At 39.3% G+C, this 13,445-nt stretch overlaps 1 protein-coding gene across 1 annotated transcript in view; it reads left to right on the forward strand.

Annotated features, from left to right (window-relative positions):
- Positions 1 to 13,445, forward strand: part of LOC150087146 (endoplasmic reticulum transmembrane helix translocase) — a 760,787-nt gene that overhangs the window by 459,221 nt on the left and 288,121 nt on the right. The window contains exon 15 of the mRNA XM_090371851.1: positions 2,240 to 2,348. Within this exon, the coding sequence (XP_090227977.1) occupies positions 2,240 to 2,348 (109 nt within the window). The remainder of the gene's footprint in view (positions 1 to 2,239; positions 2,349 to 13,445) is intronic.

Below are 13,445 nucleotides of genomic sequence, written 5' to 3' on the forward strand. Positions count from 1 at the left end.
GAGTCCCTCAGCATTCAGTTTTGGGTCCATTGTTGTTTTCTGTGTTTATAAATGCTATTGATCATGGTATATCAAGCTTAATGTCCAAATTTGCAGACAATACGATGTTCGGCAGTGTTGCTAAGGACACTAATGACAGTACACTGCTGCAACAGGATCTAGAAAAGTTGAGCAGATCAGCTGAGAGGTGGCAAATGAAGTTTAACATTGAGAAATGTAAACTACTACAAATGGGAAGCAGGAACCCCAGAGTAATGTATCAACTGTGTGGTACTACACTGTCAGTGGTAGAGAATGAGCAGGCAGATATGAAGTTTTCTGAGCAGTGCAGACAATCTGCAAGAGTAGCTCATGGTGTCTTGTTAATGCTGTACAGGATTTTTTTTATCAGGATTAGGGAGGAGATTATCCTCTTGTATAAAGCAATGATCAGACAACAACTTGAGTCTGTATACAGATCTGGAGGCCTCATTTTAAGAAGGATGTAGAGCTGTTGGAATGAATACAGAGAAGGGAAACCAGATTAATGAATGGAATGAAAGGTTGCTCTTACGAAGAAAGGCTAAAATTTTGCAGATTACAGTGTCTGGAGACTAGGCACCTGCGAGGTGATCTGATTGAGGTGTATAAAGCCTTGAATGGTTTGAGTATGCTCAGTGCCAATGGAATTCTTCCTCTTGCTGAGAAAAATTACCTGCGAGGGCATAAATTCAAATTGAGCAAAGAGAGTTGTAGGATAGATGTTTGGAAGTTTGCCTTTAGCCAGCAGGTAGTTGGTGTTGGAACAGACTTCCATCCTTTGTTGTGGAAGTTGATAGCCTAAATAAATTTAAGGCTGAGCTAGACAAGTATTTGCAACAAACGGTGGGGTGTGAAATGGGAGAGGTTTCTTTTTTTTTTTGCTGATGCTGCATAAGCTTGCTTTCTTGCATTATATGCCTCTACTAATGCATTTTACTTTATGATACCAGTTCGAGATATACTTTACATTATTTCATAATGACTACAATAATGATGTCAAGTTCAACTATATTGACGTCAACACCGGTATGAGCAGCGAGTCATAATTTACAAAAATCACTTGTTAAATTTAAAAAATAGCTAACGAATGCTTCTAAGCCTGTTTGCTATCTTTGTAGAACGAAATGCAGTAAGTTAATTAATGAAAAATGCGGTAAAAATATCAAAACTATTTATCCCTTTTCAGCAGCCAAAAATCCACAGTCTGTTCTTTTCTGTCACCGCAGTGCCCTCAATTCTTTTCTGATCATAAAAGATCAGCATGGAATTCTTTATTTTATAATATTAATATAAAAAATTGGTATTCCTTCATATTATTAATAATTGTGATTACACTATATTCTTGGCATATATGTTGATATTTGAAAAATAAAGTGTGTAAAATTGAATAGGTAACTTATGTTGTGTATAAATTAAATCCTAAACTTGAATTAAAGCACATTCTTTTAAGTTTTAAAGAATTTATTAATAATAATGCATATACAGTTTAATACATATGTGTTTTTTACACAAATATATTGTTGTTTGCCTTTTAAAACCCATTAATTTGTTCACCTTTGCTTTATCATACAACGAGTTAAAGGACTGTATCAGGAGTTATATTTCTGGGGTTACTTTTAAAGTTCTTGGAAAGCAAACTTTCAATGTGGTCAGTCGCTTATAGCACTTATAGCACGTCATGGTTTATAGAGAACAGTTTTCACTGTTGTTGCAAGGAATGCCTGTGCTTGCCACTTATATGTGCATAATGATATGCCTGCTACCAACACCAATGCCTGTAGGTTTTAATACCCTTTAATTCAGAGAGTACTGTATATGCTTGCTGCTTTCTTTATGGTTCCCTGTGCAGGTTAATAAAATGTCACATTTATGTAAACATAAAGAAAAAAGCAGAAAAATTTATTTAATAAAGTAGACAGAAAGTATAAAGTAGAAATTGAATTAATAAAGTTTCCTATAATGCATCCCTATGCAAGATGTAAAATATGACTAAAAATTGTAGGGGAGAAAGTCAACTTATATGAAAATTTATATGATTTTGAAGACAAAAATAAGTCTGCCTATATGCCAAGCTGTTTATTTGCTAGAATATGTTGTTATATTTTATACTTTTACATGAAATATAAAAATAATGTTAAAATATTTATCAGATATGTACTCTCTCTCTCTCTCTCTCTCTCTCTCTCTCTCTCTCTCTCTCTCTCACTTTCTTTTAAAGGTTGTTATGATAACAGGGGATGCACCTCTTACAGCTTGCCATGTTGCTAGAGAATTAAATTTTACTAAAAGAGAAATCACCATTATTCTTGCCCCACCAAATTTAAACTGTAAGTATATATGTCTGTGCTTATCATTATCTGTGCATATTAACATTAAAAATAAGTTATAATTAAATCCTTAAATTAGTTCATTCATTATTAATGAATGTTTTCAAAATTATCTCTCTCTCTCTCTCTCTCTCTCTCTCTCTCTCTCTCTCACACACACACACACACACACACACACACTATTTGCCACTATTACATTTAGTAATCTATGCAGAAAGTGTCAATTCTATGCACCAGCTTTCACTTTCAGAAGAATTCAGTATATCACTTGGAAAAATTTACATTACTTGCAACTACACTGCCCGGCAAATCTCCTTGACTTGGGTACCTGTACAATATGAAGGGACATCCCAGCGTTGCTTCTGGTCCTCCACGTTGGCATCACTCCAGTTCAGTGCCTACAGCCAAGGTTCAGAACTAACACCATAGGAATATGGCATGTTTACTGTGTGCTCTGACCTATGGAAATTTGGAAACAAGGATCCCGGTGGTTAAGTAGCCAAGCCCCAATACATTTTTACTCCCGCTTCATTAAGATTTCAGATCTTGCAACAGCATGCCCAGGATCACTTGGTTGATGGGTTTCCTGGGGGTGGGGGGATACCAACCATGCTGTAGCCATGTTTCTACCCTTGTGGGTTCAAAGAAACAGAATTTAGGCTATGGAGGTACAGGTATGGTGCATCCCATTCAGGAGAGCATTAATTGCTTGCTGGATAGTAGGTGGCCCTTTGGGTTCCATGGCTGGTGGGGAGCCCAACTATGGAACCCAAACATTTTCCAAAAACTGAATGAAGGAGAAATCGCTCATGAATCATAATAATCATGGAGCCTTGTCAGTGATATATACGAATTTTGCTAGCAAGGACAGGGAGGTGATTATCCCATTGTACATGGCAATGGTCAGGCCACACCTTGAGTATTATGTACAGGTCTGGAGGCTTCATTTTAGGAAGGATGTAGAGTTGCTAGAACAAGTACAAAGAAGGGCAACAAGACTGGTGAGGGGAATGAAAGGGTGCTCTTACCAAGAAATGCTTAAGTTCTGCTAATTGCAGCACCCAGAGAGTAGGCATGTTTATTGTGATCTCATTGAGGTGTATAAGGCCTTGATTGAGTTGAGCAAGCTGAATATGATGGGATTTTTCCTCTTACTCAGATTAAGAACCTGAGTGGGCATACATTCAAATTGAGGAAAGACAATTGTAGAATAGATGTCGGTGACTCTATTGAAACGGAAGCTGGGAATATGGTTTGTAAAAAGGATCGGTGGAACAGGACCAGGGTATGTGTCTGCCAGGGGCAAAAGTTGATGACGTTGTACAGCAGATATCTTTTATGGGCACAAAAGGTGATATTTGTTGTACACCTTGGCACTATTGATATCAAGAGTAGGAGACCAGTGGAATTACTTAACAAGTACAGGTCACTGTGGAAAAAAAAAAGAGGCATGAAGTAGAGTGGAATTTGAAAGTGTCTGCAATTCTACCCAGACATGATAGGAGGGAGTATATGATGAGAGCCTTCTCAATCAATTCAGCCCTGGAAATATTGTACAAGGCTCAAGGGGAAGATTTTTTTCAGCCTGGTCTGTACTTGTTAAGAGGAGAGACTTTCATCTAAATGGATGGGATACACTTCCATAGAAAGGGTGCAAGAATATTTGCTGATGCTATCGAGGCAGTGCTAGGTGGGTCGGAAAACTGCTAGCTTGGGGGGGGGGAGACAAAGATGAATAGATTAACAGTAGCCACTGGCAGAGGTGAAAGAGATTCTTGCACTGCTTCTATTGGAATGAGTAGCAGCCTGGAAAACAAGATTCAGGGTATTTCAGAGACTGCTGGGAGTCATTGCAGTACAAGTAAACACATGGGTTGTGTTAGGGTAGATAAGAATAGGAACAGGCGCATGTATCCTTGCATATACACCAATGGTAGGAGTTTGGTAAATACATTTGATAAATTTGAGGTGTTGGTTAAATCATCAAAGGCAGATATTGTAAGGATATCGGAGACATTTGATATAAGTAAAGAAGAACTGAAATTTGTGAAGTACAGTGTATACAGGTAGGATAGCAAGGCAGGAAGGGTTATGCTATTAGTTAAGAAACACATATCCAAGGAAGTGCAGACAGTTGACATCGCTGAACAGTGCAGTGTCGAGTCAGTTTGGTGTGACTTGAGCACTGGGAGATTATAATTGAGAGTAGGAGTGTGTTATAGGCCTAATGACTCTGATGAGTATAAAAAAAAAAAAAAAAAAACTGTACAGGGAAATAGAGTGGGCCAGTAAATCAGTGAGTCTTATAATGGAGATTTTAATTTCCCAGATATTGATTGGAATTTGTGGGTTGGTCACTCACACAATAGCAAGGCTTTTGTGGATTTATTGGATGATTGTTTTCTACATCAGCATGTTTGGGAGGCAACTAGAGGGAATAATACTCTTGATCTGATTATCAGTAGTGATTCTTCATGCATTAATAATCTGCAGATAAAGTAACCACTAGGTGGCAGTGATCACAGTGTGCTGAAGTGGGATTTATTCAAAGAGGTAACTACCATCAGGGGTAAAGGGAAGGGTTTTTGCTTTTGTAAATGCTACTACGGTGGTCTGAGACAGTATTTAAATTCTATACGGTGGGACCAACTGATGATGTTACCAACAGCAAATTCAAAATGGGAGCCATTCAAAGGATTAATCTTGGAAGCTACTAGGCTTTACATACCAATTAAGAAATATTGTTCAAGGTTTAGGCCTAAATGGATGTCAGATAAAGTAATGAGACATGTGGCAGAGAAGAAAAATGCATGGGATACATATAAATTAATGGGTGATATGGAAGCCTATGATAGATATAAGCTGGTCTATAACCAAGTCACAAAGGAGATTAGACAGGCAAAGGCATATTGTAAGAAATCTTTTGCAAAGAATGCAAAGAAAAACAGCAAAGAGTTCTTTACCTATGTAAACTCTAGAAGGAAATGGATGGATTAGATTGGTCCACTCGATATCAATGGTTCAACTGTTGATGATCCTGCTCAGGTAGCTAACAAACTAAATGAATATTTTGCATTTATATTCACACATGCGGAGTTATTCAGAGAGGGAAATGCCAGAGGTGAATTAAACTCTGGCAGTGAAATAGATGATTTTGTAATAACTGGGAGGAAATTGGAGAAGAAATTGTTGAAGCTAAACATAAAAAAGGCACCCGAGGTGGAAGGGATCTATCCTGTTATATTAAAGGAGGCAGCAAAGGAAGTAAGCAAACCCTTAGCCATAATTATGAGATCTTCCTTGGACTCAGGTGAGGTAAATATGAACTGGAAATATGCAAATATGATCCCAATTCGCAAAGGAGGATCAAAGGGCGACACAAATAATTATAGACCTGTTAATTTAACTTTCGGTTCCAAGAAAATTAATGGAGGCACTGGTTAAAGAAGGACTGCAGGATCATCTAGACAAGACTTCAGTTATAGCTCGGACACAGCATGGTTTTGTTAAGGGGAAGTCTTGTCTGACCAATTTGATTGAATACTATGATGAGGTCACAAAGGAACTCGATGAAAGGAATAACTTTGATATCATATATTTAGATCTTAGAAAGGCTTTTGATACCGTTGCACATGGAAGACTGCTGCACAAATTAGAGCAGTGTGGCATTGGAGGCAAATTGCTGCTATGGAGTGGGAGAAGACAGAGTGTGGTAATCAATGGACACTGCTCTTTTTGGAGTAATTTTATTAGTGGAGCCCCCCAGGGTTCAATGTTGGGTCCATTGTTGTTTTCTGTATTTATAAATGATATTGATGATAGTATATCAAGCTGAATTTCCAAGTTTGCAGACGATACAAAGTTTGGCAGGATTGTTAAGGACACTAATGACAGTACACTGCTGCAACAGGATCTTGAAAATTTGAGCAGATGGGCTGAGAGGTGGTAAAGTAGGTTTAACATTGACAAATGTAAAATACCACATAGGGGAAGCAGGAACCCCAGAGTAACGTATCACCTCTGTTGTACTGCACTGTCAGTGGTAGAGAATGAAAAGGATCTGGGGGTGGTTGTGCAGGCAGATATGAAGTTTCTGAGCAGTGCAGACAGTATGCAAGAGTAGCTCATGGTGTCTTGTCAATGATATACAGGAATTTTTCTATCAGGGATAACGAAGTGATTATCCCCTTGTATAAAGCAATGGTCGGGTCAACCGTTGCTTACCTGAGTTGTCCTTGAGCACTGTATGCAGGTCTGGAGGTCTCATTTTAAGAAGGATGTTGAGCTGTTCGAACAAGTACAGAGAAGGGCAACAAGATTACTTAAAGAAAACGAAGAGTTGCTCTTACGAAGAAAGGATTAAGTTTTGCAGATTACAGTGTGCAAAGACTAGGCACCTGCAAGGTGATCTGACTGAAGTGTATAAAGCCTTGAATTGTTTCAGCATTCTCAATGCTGATGGAATTTTTCCTCTTGCTCAGAATAACCACCTGAGAGGGCTTAAATTCAAATTGAGGAAAAACAGTTGTAGGATACATGTGCAGAAGTTTGCATTTAGCCAGCAGGTAGTTGATTGGTGGAACAGACTTCCGTCTTTTGTTGTGGAAGTTGATAGTCTAAATAAATTTAAGGCTGAGCTGGAGAGGTATTTGGAACAAATGGAGAGGTGAAATGGGAGTTTTTTGGGTTTTTGTTTTTTTTTTTTGGCTGATGCTGCATAAGCTTGCTTTCTTGCTTTGTATGCCTCTACTAATTCTAATAATGCAAATCCTTCATCTTGGACCTTAACAAGTGTCCTACCAGGGAATTTTGGCAAGGAACTAGATAGTGTTACTTTTGCCAAGAGACTGAACCTGATATGACATGATATATCTTTAGTTCTAGGTTCCAGTTTCTCTTAGTTCTCGGTGTCTTTGACACCGAGAAGTAAAGATATATCAGATCCATTATGTAGTACTTAATGGTATTCTCCACCAGTGAAAAGCTCATAATAGTAGTAGTAGTAGTGGCATGTTATACAAGAAAGCAAGTGTATGAGCTTATGCAGCATCAGCCAAAAAAAAAAAAAAAATCTCACACCATTCCCTCCAAATGCCTGTCCAGTTCCTCCTTAAATTTATTTAACCTATCAACTTCAACAACGACAGATGCAAGTTTGTTCCAGCAATTAACCACCCGCTGGCTAAAGGCAAATTTTTCACATCTTAATTTGAATTGATGCCCCCTTAGGTTCGTAATCTGAACAAGTGGAAGGATCCCATCAGAATTCAGCGTGCTCAACCCATTCAAGGCCTTATACACCTAAATCAGATCACTGCATATGTGCTAGTCTCCAGCCACTGCAATTTGCAGAACTTAAGCCTCTCTTCATAAGAGGATCCCTTCATTCCCCGCACCAACCTTGTTGCCCTTCTCTGAACACGCTCAAGCAAAACTACATCCTTCCTAAAATGAGACCTCCAGACCTGTACGCAGTACTCAAGGCATGGCGTGAGCATTGCCTTATACAGAGGGACAATCACCTCCTTTTCCCTGCTAGAAAAATTCCTATATATCATTGACAAAAACCCATGACCTGCCATGGCAGCCTGTCTGCATTGCTCAGAAAACTTCATATCTGACTGTACAATTACTCCCAGGTCTTTTTCATTTTCTACCACCTTAAGTGTAGTACCACACAGTTGGTATGTTTCTCTGGGGTTACTTCTACCCATATGCAGTACTTTGCATTTGTCAAGGTTAAACTTCAGTTGCCACTTCTTAGCCCATCTGCCCATATTATCTAGATTGTGCTGCAGTAGCACACTGCCATTACTGTCATTAATGACCCTGCAAACTTCATTAGCATTAGTAGAGGCATATGATGCAAGAAAGCAAGCTTATTCAGCATCAGCCAAAAAAAAAAAAAAAAAAAGAAACACAGCCACTACTCCCATTTCACCCCTCCGTTTGTTCGAAATACCTGTCCAGCTGAGCCTTAAATTTATTGAGGCTATCAACTTCAACAACAAGTGATGGAATTCTATTCCACAAACCAACTGCCCGCTGGCTAAAGGCAAATTTCCGCACATCTATCCGACATCCGTCCTTCCTCAATTTGAATTTATGCCCTCTCAGGTGATTATTCTGAGCAAGAGGAAGAATCTCATTGGCATTGAGCATGCTCAAGCCATTCAAAGCCTTATACACCTCTATCAGATCACCTCGCCGATGCCTAGTCTCCAGACTCTGTAATTTGCAAAACTTAAGCCTTTCTTCGTAAGAGCAACCCTTTGTTCCATTCACTAATCTTGTTCCCCTTCTCTGTACTCATTCCAGCAGCTCTACATCCTTCTTGAAATGAGGCCTCCAGACCTGTATACAGTACTCAAGGTGTGGCCTGACCAATGCCTTATACAAGGGAATAATCACATCCCTATCCCTGTTAGAAAAAATTCCTGTATATCATTGACAAGACACCATTAGCTACTCTTGCAGCTCAGAGAACTTCATATCTGCCTGCACAATTACCCCCAGGTCCTTTTCATTCTCTACCACTGTCAGCGTAGTACCACAGAGTTGATACGTTGATCTGGGGTTACTGTTTCCTTTATGTAGTACTTTACATTTGTCAATGTTAAACTTCATTTGCCACCTCTCAGCCCATCTGCTCAACCTTTCCAGATCCTGTTGCAGCGGCATAGCATCAGTAGTGTCCTTGACAACCCTGCCAACCTTTGTATCGTCTGCAAACTTGGACATTAAGCTTGATATACCATCATCAATATCATTCATAAATACAGAAAACAACAATGGACCCAACGCTGAACCCTGAGCAACTCCACTAATAACATTAGTCCACGTTGAGCAGTGTCCTTTGATTACCACTCTCTGTCTTCTGCCACTCAACCATCCCTTTATCCATAGCAGCAATTTGCCTCCAATGCCACACTGCTCCAATTTGTGCAGCAGTCTTCCATGCGCAACAGTATCAAAAGCCTTTCTAAGATCCAAATATATAATATCAAAGTTATTCCCTGTATCCGGTTCTTTTGTGACTACATCATAGTATCCAATCAAATTGGTCAGACAAGACCTGCCCTTAACAAAACCATGCTGTGTCTGAGCTATAACTGAATTCTTGTCTTGATAATCCTACAATGCTTCTTTAACCAGTGCCTCCATTAATTTTCCTGGAACCGAAGTTAAACTAACAGGTCTATAATTACTTGTCAGCCTTTGATCCTCCTTTGTGAATTGGGGTTATATTTGCACATCTCCAGTCTATGAGTACCTCCCCTGAGTCCAAAGAAGCTCTCATAATTATGGCTGGGGGTTTACTTACTTCCTTTGCTGCCTCCTTTAATATAACTGGATAGATCCCATCCACCCCGGGTGCGTTTTTTATGTTTATCCTCAACAATTTCTCCTCCACTTTCCTCTCAGTTATTAGAAAATCATCTAGCTCACTGCCAATGTTTACTTCACCTACGACATTCCCCTTCCTGAATAACTTCTCATGCGTGAATGTAGATGCAAAATACTTGTTTAGATTGTTAGCCACCCGAGCAGGATCCTCAACTGTTGAACCATCAACATCCAGTGGACCAATCTGATTCATCCCTTTCCTTCTTGGGCTTAAATAGGTAAAGAACTATTTTATGTTTTTCTTTGCATCCTTTGCCAAGGATTTCTCATAATCTGCCTTTGCCTGCCTAATCTCCTTTGTGACTTGGTTACAGACCAACTTATATCTATCATAGGCTTCCATGTCACCCATTCATTTGTATGTATCCCATGCATTTTTTTCTCTGCCATATGTCTCATTAGTTCATCTGACAACCATTTAGGCCTGAACCTTGAACAATATTTCTTGGTTGGTATGTAAAGCCTGGTATCTTCCAAGATTAGTTCCTTGAATGCTTCCCATTTTGAATTTGCTGTTGGTAACATCATCAGTTGGTCCCACTGTATAGAATTTAAATACTGTCTCAGACCATCATAGTCGCCTTTACGAAAGCAAAAACCCTTCCCTTTACCTCTGATCATAGTTACCTCCTTGAGTAAATCCCACTTCAGCACACTGTGATCACTGCCACCTAGTGGTTCCTTTATCTGCAGATTCTTAATGCATGAAGAATCACTACTGATAATCAGATCAAGAGTCTAATCCCTTTAGTTGCCTCCCGAACATGCTGGTGTAGAAAACAATCATCCAATAAATCCACAAAAGCCTTGCTAATGTGTGAGTGACCAACCCACAAATTCCAGTCAATATCTGGGAAATTAAAATCCCCTATTATAAGACTCTCTGATTTACTGCCCATTCTATTTCCCTGTACAGTATCTTATTATACTCATCAGAGTCATTAGGCCTATAGCACACTCCTACTCTCAATTTTGATTTACCTATGCTTATGTCACACCAAACTGACTCGACTCTGCCCTGTCCATCGATGTCGACTGGCTTCACTTCCTTGGATTTTATGTGTTTCTTAACTAATAGCATAACCCCTCCTCCCTTCCTATCCTGTCTATCCTTTCTGTAGACGTTGTACTCCCCAAATTCCAGTTCTGCATTCCTTATATCTGTGTGACACCACGTCTCTGATATCCCAACAATATCTGCCTTTGATGTTTTGAGCAATACCTCAAATTCATGAAATTTATTTACTAAACTCGTAGCATTGGTGTACACGCAAGTATAAATGCACCTGTTTCTATTCTTAGCTACCCTAACACAAACCATGTGTTGACCTGTACCGCAATGACTTCCAGCAGTCTCTGAAATATCCTGCATCTTGTTTTTCAGGCTTCTTCTCATTCCAATAGAAGCATCTCAATACATTCATCAATATTATTGATAAATATACAAAACAAACGTGGACCCAACACCGAACTCAGTGGGACTCCACTAATAACATTAGTCCACGAAGAGCAGCACCCGTTGATTACCACCCTCTATCTTCTCCCATTCAACCATTCTTTTATCCATTATAGAGCAACTTACCCTTAATACCATTCTGCTTCAATTTGTACAATAGTCTTCCATGCGCAATTGTTAAAAGCTTTCCTGAAATCCAAATATATGATATCAAAATTATTTTTTTGCATCCAGTTCCTTTGTAACCACATCATAATATCCTATCAAATTTGTCAGACAAGACTTTCGGTGAACCAACCCATGTTGTGTCTGAATTATTGTTGCAGTCTTATCTAGATGATCCTGTAATACATATTTAACCAATGACTCCATTATTTTATCTGAACAGAAGTTAAACTAACTGGTGTGTAATTACTCGTGTCACCCTTCGATCTCCCTTTGTGAAATGGGGATACATTTGCACATCTCCAGTCCGTGGGGATCTCCCCTGAGTCCAAGGATGCTCTCATAATTATGGCTAAGGGTAATAATGAAAATGTACTGCTTCATCCAGAAGGATTTGAAAGGATTGACACATTCCTCTAACTCATTCGGAGTGTACTGCATTTTGATAAACACTTAGAACAGATCCCCCTCCCCTCTTCCTTTAAGCCATGTCTGTTGAGAGAATGGCAATCCTAGTAACTCCAAAAGGCACTGCACACATTCTGAGGTGTAATCTTAGAATGTGACCTTCTGAAAATGTGTAATGGAGAAAATCTGTTCTGATTTGAAAATTAAAGGATTGATATCTGCATAATGAATATTTGTAAAACTAGAAATGTCGTCCCTTCATCTTTGTGTATGAGGTTCTGTAAATAATATACAGAAACTTTGCCAGTAGCAATAAAGAGGTGATTGTCCTATTGTATAAGGCACTAATTTAGTCTAGTTGCTCCTTTAGGCTATTGTAGACATTCTCTCAGATATGCTAAGCTATGCTTGTTACATGGGAGTCAAAAACACTGATGGAACTGATATTCGATTGACACCGAAGTCAAGTGGATCTAATTTTGACAAAGTCAGGTTTGTCTGTGGCAACAAAATCCTCTGCTCGCACCTTCACAACGTGGGACTTTTAGTAACTCTGGATATATCCCCCCCCCCCATATGCAAGTTCTGAAATACGGCACCAAGTACACGGTAGGTGATCACCCATGTGCAACGTAAGCAGGGGCCAGAGTGTGGCCCCTACACAACATGGAGGAATGCCACCCCTCTGTGTTATGAGGCAATAGTAGGATGGATGGCTGATCAACCGATACAGTACCACTTTGCTTATTGAGGCTTGAATTGGTGGAACCTATGTTTAGTCTCCAGAGCACACTCCAGCCCTTCTCTCTTCTGTCATGCAGTATAAGCGATGTCTTTTGAGGTTATGATGGAAAGCATGGCAAGATCCAGTTTCAAGGTTACAGCTCTAAAATGGTGTTCACATGTCAGCTGCTAGATAGTCCACTGAACCAAACCTATCGATAACTCTCTAGGAGGATCAGCTAGTGTATAAATTCACTTCTTCTACTCTACTGCTGGAGGGAGTTCGAGTAGTGTGTATGCGTGGGGGGGGCATTGTTGTTGCTACGTTATGTCAAGGTATTGGGTGTATTGTTACCATGTGTATGCCATATCTAAAAATTTAATTACTTAATACAGCATGCTCCCCCCACATTTTCTTACTACTAATTACACCACAAATTGTCAAACTAATAGAACAAAATATCTACGAAAATGTCTAAACTTCACAAGCACTTCCTTGTTCATTTCAAAAATATACATGGTCTCAGTTCTGATCTCAGTGATGTCCATTTCTACTTAGTGTGCCAAAACCCATGTACTTTTCCTGACAGAATCCCAGTTATTGGTTGATTCAACCATTGCTTATCTCAGTTGTCCAAATCATTTGCTGTATGATTCCTTCTGCTTCAAAGGTAGTATTTGTATATACGTCTGTTTTGATTTACCCTGGCTGAGACTTAGTAATTTGGCATCTCCTCTTTTCCACCTTATCTGGCTTAAAATCTCTCTACCACATTCTGTGAAATTCATCTGTTGCCTCTGTCATTCTCCCAATTCTACTAATCACATAGAACTCCTTGACTTCCTCTCTTTGCAACTTGACTTTCTCCAGTCCAACTTTCCTAACAGTGAAGTAATTTTCCTTGGTGATTTTAATGTTCACAACTCCAGCTGGCTTC

This window comes from Mastigoproctus giganteus, chromosome 4 (genome assembly GCF_048544385.1).
Source record: "Mastigoproctus giganteus isolate SK-2022 chromosome 4, ASM4854438v1, whole genome shotgun sequence".
Lineage (NCBI taxonomy): Eukaryota > Metazoa > Arthropoda > Arachnida > Uropygi > Thelyphonidae > Mastigoproctus > Mastigoproctus giganteus.